At 39.2% G+C, this 16840-nt stretch overlaps 1 protein-coding gene across 2 annotated transcripts in view; it reads right to left on the reverse strand.

The window, feature by feature from the left end:
- Window positions 1–906: 906 nt before the first annotated feature.
- Window positions 907–16840, reverse strand: part of SECISBP2 (SECIS binding protein 2) — a 32363-nt gene continuing 16429 nt past the window's right edge. For both annotated transcript variants that reach the window (XM_044446316.1, XM_044446317.1), the window contains 11 exons: window positions 14489–14641; window positions 13516–13620; window positions 11724–11864; window positions 11464–11593; window positions 10056–10225; window positions 9173–9302; window positions 6812–6965; window positions 5874–6094; window positions 5543–5697; window positions 2604–2805; window positions 907–1388 (listed from right to left, as the gene is read on the reverse strand). In XM_044446316.1, the coding sequence (XP_044302251.1) occupies window positions 1279–1388; window positions 2604–2805; window positions 5543–5697; window positions 5874–6094; window positions 6812–6965; window positions 9173–9302; window positions 10056–10225; window positions 11464–11593; window positions 11724–11864; window positions 13516–13620; window positions 14489–14641 (1671 nt within the window). In that variant the 3' untranslated portion in view covers window positions 907–1278. The remainder of the gene's footprint in view (window positions 1389–2603; window positions 2806–5542; window positions 5698–5873; window positions 6095–6811; window positions 6966–9172; window positions 9303–10055; window positions 10226–11463; window positions 11594–11723; window positions 11865–13515; window positions 13621–14488; window positions 14642–16840) is intronic.

Below are 16840 nucleotides of genomic sequence, written 5' to 3' on the forward strand. Positions count from 1 at the left end.
CCCCCCCCACGCTTCTTTACCTAGGAATACCAGCCAGCAGCCTTTACTCAGCAGGAGAAGGGCGACAGAAATAGTCACGATGACTCTTGGGCACACACACCTGATGCATGCCATAAGCCTGTGCATAACAGTTGATCCACATACCAAGTCGCCCTGGTGACAGCTGCAGCCTATCAAGTACTACACTTTGATCTTCAATTTCTTTGTTGGAGCTCAGTGCTGCTAATATGAAACCTGCAACTTCCACTGGGTCGTGCTGGGCGCCATTTGTGCATGGGGCTGACAGGCACCTGGCTTATCATGGTTCGCCCAGCAGGTGAACCCAGGTGGCAGTGGACATTTCACCTTCAAAGAGACAGCCAGCCCACCACAACACAACAGCCTCCACAATCCAAATTAACCCATAGTGGGCTGTGGTGCCGTGTAAATCAGTTCACTGTGTGTGTGTACTATAATTATACATTTGATGCTAGAGCTCTAGCTATCAAGAAATGCTGGGGGCAAAGAAGATGTGCAAAGAGACAGCTAGTTATTCCTTTAAGCACAGCAGATGGGAAATGCAGCTGTGTCCATAGGAATAGCCCTTGTTTCTCCCGTTCCACCTGCCCTTCTGCTTCACAGTAATTTCTCTCAGCATGAATGTGCAGTCAGTCAGAGAGAAAAGAAGAGCCACTCTTGTGGGATGCATATAAACCCAAATTCAGTGGCTTGCATATATGAAATGAATTCTTCCGTAATTTGGAGGCCTTGTGTTTACACTGAATCAAGAGAAGAAGAATTCCATTAGGTTCAGGCTGACTTTTCTAATTCTAACTGAACATATAAATAGGCTGGGCTCAGTTCCTGCATTCTGCTGTTCCTCTATTCCACCAGGACAGATCAGCAGCTTCAGCGGATCAGGCTTCAGAAGGAGAGACATTTGACAACTTTATGAGCTTAATCACCAGTGAACAGTCTTAGAAAGCCTGCTGGAGGTTGACAGATGCCTGGCTTCTGCCTGGAATTTCAAAGGTTAACAAACCACTTCTGCCTCCCTAAAGCACATCCTTTGATGGAATGCTGCGGAAAAAGTTTCATCGCTTAGGCAAGCAGACAGCTGTTGGAAAATAGTCCCAAATTATGTGATCCAGTGTAATGATTTGTTAAATACAATCAGTCAATTTTAACAACTTCTTATATCCCTATTTTCCAGATAATTACTTTTAGATAATTTAGTATATACATATCTATATCAAATAAAAAAAAAAATCCAGTAAGGCCAAAGAAGGTGGTCTTGATTTACTGAGGCTCCTCATAACTCAAGGTCAACATTTCAGTAGTTGCTTGTTTTTCCAGCTCCAGCATGTAAGGGTTGTACTCCTCTTCAAGCTTCCGCTTCCAGATTTTAACTAGAAAAAAACAGTACAAAAGATTAATTCCTCAAAACAATAAACACAGGGACAACTGCCAACTGTAATGTTTTCAAGGATGGGGATGCAATGCATTGTGCACCATAAACTTGAGAATACTATACATACAGAGAGCAAAAAAATTTACCCAATCAGCCACCTGAAATCTCAGAACTGCTTATCATGCACTGAGATCCCAAGACACTGAACCATTCCAAGGTACAAGGACAGTTTCTGCATGCAGGAAACTGAAGATGATCTAGTCACTATAACTGGGCTAAATTATTGGAAGTGAAGTAAAGAACTTCCATTTATTAAAAGGTTTACTTTGTTAACAAATGTTTAATAAAGTATTGCTTTGAATTCTTCTTTTCTAAGGCTATGTAAGAAAGCTAGTGTATGTTTCCTGCAAAGCTCTGCTGTTTGTATCATTTACTAGCAGCTAAAGTACAAGAGAAAATGACTCAATTAGCACTGAAAACTTCAGATGATCAGTCTCCTAACATGGAAAGAGAAAGGAACAACCCTTTTGAACTATGTGCTACTGTGTCATGACCAGCAGGTCTCTTCTGCCCGTGTTTACCCAGCTCCTAAGTGGCTGAGTACATCTGCACAAGTTAGGGAAGATCAGTGCAGGATTCCTCCTGCTCTAGAAGAAGTGTGACTTGCTCACAAAATGTTCTTAGGGCCCACTGAATAAGGATGGTGGTTGCTGTTCTGGACCCCATCAATGCTTCTCCTGACTAGTTACCACAGTAAAATACCCCCCTCTTGGTTTCTGTGGAGAAAATTAAGACTGAAATGGCAGTGCTTTCCAGCTGGGGCAGTCTGGACAAAGAAGTTATTTGGGGGAATCCTGGCATATTTAGTGAAGTCAGTACCAAGAGGTGGATCTGAAAGGCAGCAGGTGACAGGCTCTTCAGACCTAGTGCTCACCATGATGTCAGTCCCCAACCCCACACCCTATCGTAATGAAGATGAACAAAGCAATGGGCAGCATCCTTTCCCTGGCACATACACTTTCCCTTTATGGCCGAATATCACAGGTCTCTCCTAAGAACTGTAGAGAACTGCCTGTCGCCCAGCCAAAGAGCCTTGGCTCTTGCGTATGCGGTCCAAATGGATGAACTCTGAAGCACAGACTGCAGATGGGAAAAAACACGGGTTAACACAAGCCTGCCCCCATACATCTCTAAGCATCACCCTGAAACTCACTGTAATCTGGGACATCCTCATCATGTTCTGGAAGAGGCGCATCGCCAGTAGCTACGGGACTGTTCGCTCCACAGTGGGCTTTTGCAGGTACACAGTCACTCCCATTTTCTTCTTTAGTTGGCTCTCTTTCCAAAGCAGCTATCATGTCCTTATAGGCCTTTCTTGCTTCCATTGTCAGCTCCACCATTTTGTGAAAATAGTCCTAGGGTGTAAATGTATTTATTTGTTTGCTTCATTTTTATACCACCAATAGCCAAAGGCTCTCTGGACAGTTAAACAAAAGTTAAAATATATAAACAAAAAAGATAGAGACAATGTATGAATGAATGATAAAGCAATAAACCACAGCAATTGCAGTGACATCGATGCAGAGGTATAGCAGCAGTGCAGAATAAAATGCAGCATTAAAATTAAGAATTAAAAAGTTAACTGCTAAAATACTGGGAAAATAAAAAGGGTTTTACTTGGTGCCGAAACGAATAGAGAGTAGGTGCCATGCACACCTCTTTGGGGAGCTCATTCCATAGCCGGGGTGCCACAACTGAAAAACCCTTCCCCTGGTAGTCACCCTCTTTACTTCCTTTGAAGAGGGTTCCTGGAGAAGGACCCCAGAAACCTTATGGCACGGGTAGGTACATGAGGGATGAGGCATTCTTTCAGAGAGCTCGGCCCCAAGCCATTTTGGGCTTTAAATGTTAATACTAGCTCTCTGAATTGGGCCCAGATTTCAACTGGGAGCCAGTGCAGATAAAAGAGGACGGGTGTAATATGTTCTCGTAAGTCACTCCCTGTTAACAACCTTGCTGGCTTGTTTTGAATCAACTGAAGCCTCCGGACAGTTTCCAACGGCAGCCCCATGTACATTGTATTGCAGTACTGCAAATGGGAGGTCACTGGAGCATGGATGACTGTAGCTAGACTCTGTATACCCAGATAGGGCTGCACTAGGCTGAGAAAAGGTGCTCCATGCCACTGCATTCATCTGGGACTCAACTGACACTTTCGGATTCAGGAGCACCCCCAAACTGCGGACCTTGTCTTTTAGCTGGAGTGCAACCCCAGCCAGAACAGGTTGAATACTGCCCAACTGGAAGGAAGTAAAAACATATAAGACAGTTTTGGATTGGTGTTTAGTAAGTTTAGTAAACCTTCTGGCACATTCTTATCAAAATACAAAAAGATAATGTCTGCTTCTATTTCATTTACTACAAACACTCAAACTTGAGTCAGAGATGCCAAAACGGTTATTAAGGGAATCCACCTGCAGAATGTTGAGGATCATTTGTCAGTCTTACTCACTGAACAAAAGTAACTTTGCCTTATTTGAAGAGGTACTTAAATGGCATGCTATCCAACTTTTCAGGTTCAAGGCTCTGCTCAAATAGGAAGGGCCATCAAGTTTTTCCAGATCCACACTGAATCTAATATTATATTTCTACATTATGGTGCAAATGCTTAGTCATGGGATTGGTGTAGGTCAGTGGTGTGGAATCCATGTTCTTCCAGATGTTGCACTCAAGCTCCTATTAGACCCACCAACCTCAGCCAAGTCTTTCTGTTTAGGTTCCCTACTACTAGGTTCCTATTTCAAGTGGAAATGGAAAGCACATGAAGGAATGAAGGGGGGCAGCAACAAACAAAAAGGAAGAAGCAATAGAAACAAAATCTCAAAATAGTAGAAACATACAATCTTACAAAATGATAAAATACACTTAGAATCAAGCTGCCAGCCCTGCATTTTGGCAACTATGCAGCACAGAAAGAATCATAATGCCCAGACTGAGACAGTACTAAGCAATTGCTGTGATTCAGAGATTGGCATATTTACAGCTTCTGTGGCTTTATAAAAACTGCTCTGGTTATCCTTATGTAAACTGCTAGCTCATATTAATATTTTTCCACATATCTGTGTAGCTGACAACATAATGGTATAGGTAAAATATAATAAAATAAAAATAAACTGTGCTTGTGTCAACTACTTTAGCAACAACTTACAACTTCATAGATCCATTAAGACCAACGTGCTTATTTCTTGTTCCAGATATACAGCCTAACCTGTCAGTTCTAAAGCCACTAAGTTTCCAGATTCATCTATAAATAGGACCTTATTGACAAGAGGTTATGTCAACTTGCTGTACTCATCACTGTAAATCTTCACATAACGGTACTCATGGTTAAGCTACAGAATTTGGCACCCTGACAATCTGAACCAGGCATTACACTGACTAATAGAAGAAGATGGATGTTAATATGCCCACACCCACTAATGCTACTGGAGATGGAAAAAAGAGATGCAGGGCAGGAATTGAAGAGCCCTGGCCTTGAGGCAACTCAATCATACAGTTTTCTAAAAGTATTTTGCCCAGCACAGAGACATAACAGTACAACTAGTTTAAAAGGAGGGAAGGGGGGAAGGCAATGAGGTTTCAACGTCAAGCTGGAAGGCTGATATTCAAATTAATGTGCACTTTATGTAAACAGTTTTATTCTGTTTCGCTGCAGTATTTGGACCAGATTAAACTGACTAGCAATGGACTGCAGGTGGTGCGAGAGTGTGACATGCACGATTTGGCTTAGTTGCTGGATTTGTCCAGCAGCTTGACACAGCTCATCCGGCCCACAGCTACAGCACAATCTGGTCTGATTATGTGACTAGAGGGACAGCGTGTGCGTAGATTCCTACCTTGGGATAGGAAGTGGACTTGATGACCTACCTGTGTAATTCTAGATGAAGTAAAATGCATTTGTGTGAATATAAAAAATATAGAAATGAATTAGGCAGTTTTTCCAGCATAAAGTTAAAGGTACAGATCTCTCAGACAGTGAATAATCTACTTAACATCTGAGAAGAGTCCTGACAGCAGTCAGTGTCTTAAAGCTTTTTATGGAATCCAAAGGTGTATTGCAGAAGGTGAAACAACAAACTTAGTACAACTCACCTGAGCACCATCATAGCTGAAAATTCCCACCACACTGACAGGCACTGCTTTGTTCACACAGTGCCCGAGAGCTTTGCGACTGAGGGCAAAAACAAACGGGATGTTCTGTTCACAAGCAGAATCGATGATGAGATGCAGAGTCTCATCCAACCCACCTGAGGCAAAGCACAAAGGAGAGTGAGACATGCCAACTGGACCGCTTTGCTGAAGGAAGCTGCTCCTTGTTCTAGATTAATTGGATGCCAGTCCTGCAAGGCACCTCTCATTCCCCACCATCACCAATCTGATCTGTGTGCACTTTAGTCAGATATATTTTAATACCAAGCCGTACCTTTTGACTGAATCTTTTCACAATTTGGGGAAATGATGACACATTTCAACTTTTTCAGCTTTAAGTGTTTCAACACTTCTCTGAGCCCCATAACAAGCCTGCGTTTCGTCTTGGCCTTGACAGGGTCTTTCTGATACAGGCGGTCCTGGAAGCGAACCAACTCTTTCAAGAGATCTGTTACGCAGCTGTCAACTTCTTTACTAAGTACCTGGGTACAGTAACTAAAGAAAGAAGCAATTATTTTAGTGTTATGACAAATGCCTGATCCCCCCCCCGCCCGATCTTTTAAAGCTACTTTAAGCAAAGATAAATAGAAACAAACTAGCAGACCATGTCAGTAGCAAATTAAAATGTTTACTGTTTCAAGGTTTAGAAAACCATGTATAAGTTAAAACTCAAAACAAAAATACTTTAGAAAAGCACATTCAAACTGAAAACTGATATGATTCAGAAGAATTTCATCTTGCTAGCTAGAGAAAAGAACAAAGATAATATTTTAAACGTGTCATTTAAAGCTTGGCTATCTGTAATAGGGATGTCTGAGGCAAAGGCACATGAAGCATTAAACTGGCCTTCATAAGAAGGCCACATTTATCAAGAATGTTCAAGCTCCAATAGGACTTCAAATTATCTTGACTGAAACAGGAGAAAGGATATCTATCTTTCCCTCCTAATCCCAATAAGAATTCATTTGTTTCCCCCACCTCTAACAATTATTATTATTTAAATCACCCGCAAAATAACCAGTTTAAATATTCATGTTCTTATTTTAAAATGCATGTTTTCTGATTACATATGCATACCATCTAGCTGCTATAGAACATACTGGTTTGGAAGACTTTCAATGCCTCCTAACTAGCATTCCACTTCAAGAACTATGAACTCAAAAGCAGGAATGGTAAACTGACATGGAGTGATTGACATCAAAATATGCTTACTCTCTGAATCTTCGACTGTGAATTTTGGGAAGGCTGGAATTCGGCCGTGTTTGAACAAGTGCGTTTTCTGTGGGACCATGCTCTTCTGTACATTTCAAGGGTACTTGTGAACTACCCTGAGTGAGAGGATCTATCGGGTATTCCTCTGTACTATCTAAATGGAAAGTTAAGTCGGATACAAAGAAGAGGTTATTATTTTTTTTATTGACCAGGAGGTTCAGATTCATATTATGCCTATCAACATGTTTCTGCTTGAACTCAAAGTGAAACAAACATGACATTAACGTGTTATGAACCACTCAAATATTCAAATGAAGTCTTCACCACATGGTTCTTCAGTCCCGCTAATTAAAAGAAATGGTTGAAGTAGCCCTAATTCAGAGCACATATGTAAGGAGACTGCAAAAGGGAGAACACCATCTGTTTTCAGCTGCATCCATTTACATATATTTAAGCAATCTTTAAGTCTAAAGAATATAACTTTTTACAAGGTTTTAAATTAAAAACATATAGCCACTATCCTGCAGAATTGATGCCCTCCATATGTATCACTTGTGAGTTTAAAGCAGGCAGCAGAACTTTAGAATGTCGGAAATCCAGTTCTAACAGTAAGCAAAGAATGAGTCTGTGACCTAGTCAAACTGGATAGTTCCTCTAAGAATAAATGGGTTTTTTATTGATTTAAACCACAGGGATCTGAAATGTATATTAAATCTTACAACCAATAATCACACAGTGTAGCTCAATAAATAAAAAAAGGATAAAAATAAAGGGACACAGGATATCTCTGATGATAGTGAGACTTCAGTGCCTTCAATGGGTAGGTGGAGCAAATAAATACAGTATCCCTCCAAAAAAAAAAAAAACACAACACCTGAACTGGAAAGGGCAGAATAACATGTCATGCAATTCAGCAGCTCTCTTCATTTCAAACAATCGCATTTTCAAAGGGAAATTCAATCCTAGTCCCAAGTAAGACTGCACTCAGTTAATCTATAATAATTGGTAGAGAATAATCAAAGCCCTACCTTTCCAATGACACATGACCTGACAGTGCTAAAGAAGAGATATCATAGTATGGGGAAAGAACCTTATAGCTAATCTAGTGCTCTTTAAGATGCATGTTAGAAAAACAACCAATTTGGTTTTCCTTTCTATGCTCCTAGAACGCACTAGTCAATGCCCTTGCACAATGAAAAATCTGATCTGATGACAGTCCCAGAAACAAACTAGGATGACACTGACCATGGCCACCTTTGATGGTGAACTAACTGTCATTTGTTCCCTGACTCTGATTTCCTGCAATACAAAAAATACTCAGAAGTCACAAAGGTGACTTAATAAGAAAGCAGTCGTCTCTGTTTGTCTCTAACTTTCAATCTAAAATACAATTAAAAACTCCTTACATCTAAAATAAAAACATACAATTAAGAAATTCTTAAAATTACTGCACCCACCCACCCACCTGGACCATAGGGTACATGTTCAAACATTCTTCAGGACGTTTTCCCCTTCCAAAACTGCAATGATTCTTTTGATGATTAAAATCCTTTCCCTTTTTAAAGCACATCCTCAATAAATACACCCCAAATCTCATTAAAGATATTTTTCTTTATATGCTCTTTTCTCCCTTTAATATCACAGGTTAATTTACCATTAACGGCAATAATCCAAACTTTTCCATACCAATCACACAATTGGTAATCATACTATACTTTCCGATCCCCAGCTATGATTAACCTCCTAGCTGTCCCAGAATACTGTGCCACTCTACAACAGTACCATATGGGCGGTCAGGGCTGAGAACTGGCTCCAGGGAATGTCCTTTTCAGATCTACTCCAAAAAGGCAAATTTTGCTCTCTAGTCATTCCTGAGGCAATTAAAAGAGCCCTACATGTAGCTTTGATCTTTGTACACTGAGTCTTGGGTGGTGATGTTGGAGCCATTCCACTGGATCCATCCTGGGAGGAACAGAGGCTTGTAGGACCCTACACCCCAACAGTGGGGGTCTGCCTGCAACAGCCCAGGTGGTGGAAGCAGCCCATGCACTCAAATGCATGCCATGATCTGCCCCATTGCCCTCAGCAGCCAAGCTGGAGAGGAGAAATGGTCAGTAACTCATCTCTAATTACTGGATCCAACCCTGTGCCATGCCAAAGCTTCATATGCAATTTCACCAAAGCTATGTTTCTGCTTGCACCCAATGCTGTAGGTGCAAGGCACATTTAAACCCAGGCTCACACGGTGTGACAACTCTATCTCAATAAGCGCTAGTGCAATAGCTCCTCAGTAGCATTTTTTTCTAAAAGGCATTCCGTAACCAAGGCTGGAAATCAAGAGTATCCTGATTCCAACTATACCTGCTTTGCTGTCTTCTGACACTACCTCAGAAGTAGTTTCGGCCCCTTGTTGAACAGCATCATCCTGTGGTTTTGCCGTCTGTTCTAAAAGGTGCTGCTGTTTCCGCTGTTCTCTTTCTTTCAAAATAATCTTTAAAAGAAAACACTTGGATGTAATATCATTTTGCCAAATTAAGTTCATCATTGAAAGTTTGGATGGCATAAATCTAATTGCTTTAAAGCCCTCATTGTTTGAATTTCTTGTAGGAGGAGTGGATGAATTTCAAGTTGTGGGAATTCCAAATGATTTAAGATGCTTATCTGGGGACAATTGCTACACACCACTGATAAGTGGACTTTTGCAAATTGCACCCCTTGCTTCAAGTCAGTGAAAGGACAGAGACCTTTAAAGAAAATTCTATTGATGCTTCTTCTCCTTAAGAGTAACATGCTTCTCATGGCAACGTAAAGGTTGTTCACACAGTAATGCTGTTTATTCCAAGGTAGTTTTTCAAATAATCTTTGGGCTTCAGGAGTGGATTAAATTCAAATGAAATCCACTCAATCTTCTTCAGGATTTGCTAGATTATGCCATCTAATGTATTAGTACTTAACATACATTTCCTTTAGCTATAATTTCCTGCTCTCCATCCACATACACTCTCACTCATACACATGTATGCTTTTTAACAAACAAACAAGCAAACAAGAAAGGGAAGGAGGCTTTAGTTAAGTATGATACTTTGGAACACTAATTTATGCATTTTATTTGGGTAATGAAAGAAATATTTAAAGACATTTAAAATAAAGTAGTAGCAAGACACCAATCTAAAGGAAGAAATACTGGCGAGGTAAATGGTCTACTTTTAAAAATAGACTTTGAAAGAGTTAGAGACTGATATACCTTTCTGAGTGCTGTTGGCTTCTTTGCCTTAGGGACTTCTCTCTGCTTTCCTTTCTTGACCAAGGGAGCACTGGAATCCAAAGGGTTATGTGGAACCTTCCCTTGGTTTAACTGTTGACTTTTTGTTACCGTCATAGATTCCTTTGAAAGCAGTGTTACTGCACCACCAACTGAAACAAACAGAAGCCTGCTATCAGGTAAGTAGGTCTGCCATCTTTACTCATCTGGAAGCAAAACTTACTTCTGAACAAATGTATTCTGTAGCAGAAGTATAACTTGCATATGACACTGAGCTCCACACATAAATGACACCAAAGCCCAAGAATGCATTATAAAATATACCATTCACCATTACTGTAAACATGTCAGGTTTTGCAAACTACTTCATTACTGATATGTATGGAGTACTTCTACTCAATTTTTAAACAAAAGACTTAGTTCCAATCTATATAATTAGTTCAACAACTGGCACAGCTCCTTCTGGGTAACGCTATCACATTCTCTTGGGATTGTTTTTGCACATCATGCAGATTCTGTGTTGCCATTTTAGGATAAGCTTATTCTTCATTCTTGACATGACTTATCACAAGCAAACGAGTTTTGTTGTTACACGGTATGGAAATAGCACTTAAAAAGCACTATTTTCTCACTTTATTGCAGTAAGGATGTGTGTCACTATGAAACTAGGTTGCATTTCAGATATATGAACAGAGCTTGACATGATTTATTGTGGACACTGTGCAAAACACATTAAAAGTGGTTCCAAAAAGCTCTTGCAGATTTAACAGCTGCTACACCCTCCATATGATTCCATTTTATCTTTTGACAGTTTTTGTATTATGGTAGTAATATAGTTCTGTGAACACAGAAACATATCCTTCCTAGTTACTTTAGAAAAGCAACAGTAATGAATTTGTAGCACTATAATTTAAGATAGCATTTTTCAATTTAACATTAACAATGCAGTGCTTGATTGGATTTTGATGCTAAAGAATTAATGCTATGCTTTCAAAATTTAATTGAAATCTGTGTAATTTGATATTGATCCCAGACCAGACTCAAGTTTGCAAAATATCCACAGAGAAATCTGACAAGTACTAAGCATTTGTGGCCATTAACTTCAACAATGCATTCATCTTCTGCATTTAAAAAAAACCCTATCCTTGAGCATCATAAATAAAGATCATCACCACCTGAGAAAAAGTATGACAGAAAACATTGTACTTCCATTAATCTCTCCTAGAGTATCTTTAAAATTCCCACCTGTTTCTGGGAATAGAAAGCATTTCTCATTTTACTGTACAAAGGCAGCTTCTTTTGGGATGACGCAATGTGAACTATACTCAATGAGTCAACATTTGCTACTTTAGCAGATACCAATGTTGAAACATAAGAGAAAAACATATACCTGAAAGAACCACAGGTTTTGACTGTTTTGATTTTTCCGCACATTGCTTTTGCTCCAAAGCAGCCAGCATATTCCCCAAATCAAGCTGCACAGGTATCTGACTCTTCTTCCCACTGCTTTTGGATGGTTTCTGCAGGAGGAAAGTACATAATTTTTTTCCACTCTTGATTCTAAAAGTTCTAGTAACCAAGATGCATGTTGGATATCATTCAGAAAGATTTGTCTGGTTTACACGGAATCCAGTGTAAGGTCTGTTTTACCTGCGGTTTCCATTTTTCTCCTGGAGCAGGTAAAGCATGTTTCCTTGGTTTTCCTTCTGATGATATATCTGGCTTGGGAGTCACTAATTCATTTTGAGAATGCCCACTAGGAGATTCAGACTCAGATTCTTGTCTTCTTACCTTTTTAAAATAATAAAATACAACAAAGGCGCTCAGGTATATGTATATGCTGCTTTCAGAGAAACATCTTAAAGAAATGGTTTAAGATCAGCTGATCACAGTGAAGTAGTTCATGCATGCTTTCACAAATCCCCCTTATTACTTCAGTTCACTTGAACTCCCACTCCAAAGGCTGATGGGATTTTGAAGCAGTGAGGAGGAGATACTGGTAATTCCTCCTTGCAAGCATTCAGTTGCCTTCTGCATACACAAAGGACCCTTTGAACCTGTGATAGTATCCATGTTCTTCTAACATATCTAGAATGTAACACTGGTTCATTTTTAATTACTCTGATACCTAAAATGAGTATCATATGTTTGCATGCAAATTTTGTATTTCTCATTTGAAAAACCTGTGAGAAATCCTGACGTTTCTTTTGAAGAACACAGATCTTCAGAATCACTATGGATTGATTGATTGATGGCTTTTATAACCCATCCAACTACTGACATCTCTGGATGGTTTACAATAAAAGCAACAAATAAAGCACAACATCCAACACCTCACTATAATAAAATCCAGCTTAAAATTGATTAGACATTAAAATAATGGGAAAATAAAAAGGGTTTTGCCTGACACCTAAAAGAATAAAGTGCCAGTGCCAGTGCCAGGCCAACCTCTCTGGGAAGCATATTCCATAGCTGGGGTACCACCACAGAAAAGGCCCTTCTCTGGGTAGCTACCCTCCTGATCTCCTTGAAGGAGGGCTCCCAGAGCAGGAGCTCTGCCTCAGATATCAAAGGGTGGAAGGGCACATAGGGAAGGAGGTGCTCCTTCAGGTACCCCGGACCCAAGCCATTTAGGGCTTTATAGGCCATCACCAGCACCTTACATTGGGCCCAGACTTCAATTGGCAGTCACTGTAAATGGCAGAGGACCAGCATTATATGTGAATATCTGCCGGTCCCCATTAACAACCTGGCAGCTCTATTCTGAACCAACTGAAGTAACTGGACCATCTTCAAGGGCAGCCCCACATACAGAAGCTGCAATAATCCAATCAGGAAGTTACCAGAGCATGGGCCATCATTGCTAGGCATTGTTTATCCTATTCTGATAGATGATTTATGATGCACTGCAAGATCTGAAGTAAGTATCTTACTATCAGGGTCTTTCTGAATATTACTTGGGTTAAGGAGTGTTTTCTTACTCAGAATTTCAAAGTTCCATTCAACCAAAGAAGGCTACCCTCTGGATGATTTTTTTATCCTCCAGAAAATGATCCTGATTTTGAAGAAGTATTTTGCTGAACGGAACAAGTCCTTCAGTGATAACCAGGTTATAAACACCACATGTCCAAGTAGTAAGGACATCACAATCTAACATGCTTGTAGTTACAAAGTACAAATTTCAAAAGCAGACATACAAAAGCAGACATAAAATATTCAAAAGCAAAGTTACATTAACATATGGAATCTCTTTGTCCTTCACTGTTGAAACACTTTTTTCCTTTATGTGAAACGATCAGCAGACATTTTGGCACACCTTCATTAAAATTTGGAAAAGTGGTAGGGGGAGCTCTAAAATAACTGAAGAACAAGTAACACATGTGAAAACAAACTGAACTGGCATGTGGATGTAGAAGCCCAAGGTGAAGGAAAAATTTTTTACTTCAGTCTGCTGCCTGGAAATAGGTGCTGCATAAAACGTATTTTGTGTCCCTGGCTTGTACTTTTTATCAGTAGCTGCTGCAAGGTTCGGAAATTCGTCATCATCCTGAGTAAATGAAAATAAAGGATCAGGTTGAGCCATGTTAAAAAAAAATACTGCATGCACACACATTTTGCCCTCTGTCCTTGGACACACCAACAGCAGCAATCTCTTAGCAACCCCCACCCCACTGTCTGAAATATGGAAATACTAATATTAAGCATTCTTAGAAGGCTGTTGTAAGAATTATAGTATCACTATGTATGTATGTTAAATACTTTGTGTACTCTAAAGCAGAATATAAATCCTAACAGTATCCATTAACAGTTAAGCATGTCAAGGCCTATTCTTTCAATGGGACACTTAAGAATGTGCATTCTCTCTCCTAATGAAATCAACAGAACTGAAAAAGTGACAATTATTGACTAGCTTGTGCTGAATATGAACATAAATCAGTTCAGGGGCTAAAATACATGACATGCTCCAGTAGTCTTGCTAAGCCAATTTTGTTTTTTAAAATGGCTCAGAGACAGTCTTTTGACAAATAAAATCTGAATTCATACTGGAATTGGGAATTTCTGCTGATTATAATGCTGTGTCACTGCTGGGAATCACAGGCCAAAAGGGGTGGGGCAGTCTGATCCCTGTTTCTAAGTAGGATCAGTGAGATAATGGCCACCCTACTTCCATTTTTCCAAATTTTCGCTTATTTTGTACAAGCTATGCCACATGGATTGTAATCCCCAGTATAAGCCAAGTTTGACTTGTTAATTAGGCCTTATCCCTATATTGCAAAATGATTTTCCAATGGACAAATGAAGAGAAGATTTTATTCTAATTACTCTCATATGTCTACAGATTCTAGTTGGCATATCATCCCTTGAGGGTGCACACAAAAAAACCTTTGATATCATCAGAAAATCAACCTCTCTACCTCAATCCTTGGAGGTTCCTGAACTGAAATGTTCGTATGAAGGTCCTCCCCTTCATTGTTTTGTTTGGCTTTCTTTTTCTTTCTCTTTTTCTTCTTCTTTTTGTCTGCTGTTTCTTCAAGTTCCTTGTCACTAGTGTTTTCTCTTGCTTCTGGCTATTGAAAAATAGGTCAAACTGTTTCTTAGTAAAGGGTTAAAATAGTTAAGCTAAAACCTTGGATAGCCATACATGATTCTCTATGGTCTCTGACGCGCTTTTGCCTTATCTTTCTGTTCACAAAATCCTGATTCTACTCCATTTCACATAAGTAGAGGTCCATCTTGGTAGCTAAGTAACTGATTTTCTACAAGGCAACAAAGCATTCACTATCACATGGAAAGAGACTTAGAGGTGGGGTGGGGTCTGGAAAAAGAACAAACCACTTACAAATAGAATAAAATACTTCCTGGTAAGAATATAAGAATATGCTATTGGCCATGGTATGTTTTCACAAACTGATTTAATTAACATGGCTAAGCACTATCCACACATTAAAAAAGGATATATGATTCCACTTTAAGCTAAACACTAGAAAAAAATAAACAGAGTCATGCCGAGTTACTTATAAACCAATGTACATAATTAATGTCAATAATACAATGGGGAAAACCCTATTTTGCTAGTATGTATCAGGGAAAGCCTATCATCCAAAGATGGAGAAAGTACTGACTTTTACATTTTAAGTTAAAAATATTACAAATAAAGAACTTAAGGTTATGGAACCCAAACTAATAGCCACTAAATTCAAAATACTTATTTGTAATTATTTAACATTTACATAAAGACATTGCTAAATAATGATGATGATGCTTCCTAAAAACACAACTGCACAGAAGACATTCAAGGATGAGAAACTGAGTAAAAGTTGAGATCTGGTTCCCAAATGCCTAATTACAGCAGATAAACACAAAACCAAAGCCCAAAACGCACATACCACATGCCATACTTAGGCAACTCTCCCACCTCTCTCTCATATATACATCTCCCGAATAAAACCTCCATAACATACGGCTAACCTACATATACGATCTACATATAACCTACATATACGATCACTCTAGAAAAACTCACCATGGGTGAATTCCTCTACTGATTAATGCTACCACTTATAGGAAACTACTCCCTTACTGAGCAGTCACACCTCTGGGGCGCTTCTATAAATAAGAATGCTCATTTATGCTTTGACCTCTGGGCCTAATAAACTCTGCTACTGCAACTTCAAGTTCCGCAATCTGCCCTCTTTTTGATGCCAGCAATTCATTTAGAATACTTTAAAACTTCCTATAGGTGATATAGGGTGTTTCAGTGTGAGATGGGCACCAAAACTAGAGACCAGATGAACCAATCTGTTAAAAGGTTTATTGTTTTATGCACAAGTCATCAGACCATGGAAAAGTAAATCAAATCAGTCACGATTCATAAAGACTGATTAAAAGTAGCATATAGAATATATAAAAATTACTTAAAAGGAGTTTATATTACTGCAGTGAAGAAACAATAGGTCATTCCCAAGAGGCACTGGTAGGGCAATCGGGATACAATTATACGCTCCACACACTGTGAGATCTGCACACATTGGGCAGCCTTACAGCAAACAAGGATATATTTTTGTCACATGTCAATTTGTCCCTTGAACCAGAAACCGTTTTTTTCTTTCTGTCCCCAGTACTTAATTTTCTCTAGGACGGGTTCTAGATAACATTTTCTAATGTTAGTATATAACTCACAATGAACCATATAAGGGGTCAACTGTTGCACTACTGGAGATCCATAAACACATGGGCCCTTTTAAACTGGTATGAAATCTCTCCAGTTCTATCTCAGATTCCATTTGTTCAAAACATAATTTGGCAGAAGCCTTCCAATGTTCCACTATGATAGGGTATATCGGATATTTTTCATGTTGATGTTTTGTGCCTGCTAAAGCATTTGCTTATTTTAGAGAACATAATGCCAGCTGTATCAGATTGAGCGCCTATATCTGTTTGAAAATCCCACTGGCATCCTTTCCCCTTGGATTCAATACCTGTATGGAGAATCCAAAGTTAAGGAGAAATTTTGTAAATTTTTAGAACAGTTCATATAAAAACTGTTCATACAAAATTGTCTTTGGTTCCTCTAGACAGATCTTCGGAAGTCTGTTGTCCACTATCAGGTTGACTCTGCAACAGTAATTAACCATTCTGACATATATTAAACCGGAAATGATTCCTATGTCCAATTTGCTCTAATTATATAAAATAAATTTTAAAACTTCTGAAATTGTATGTAGGAATCTGTTTTATATTTTATTTATTAAATTTGTTTGAAAGCC

The sequence above is a fragment of the Varanus komodoensis genome, unplaced genomic scaffold (genome assembly GCF_004798865.1).
Source record: "Varanus komodoensis strain SLA01 unplaced genomic scaffold, ASM479886v1 scaffold5, whole genome shotgun sequence".
NCBI lineage: Eukaryota > Metazoa > Chordata > Lepidosauria > Squamata > Varanidae > Varanus > Varanus komodoensis.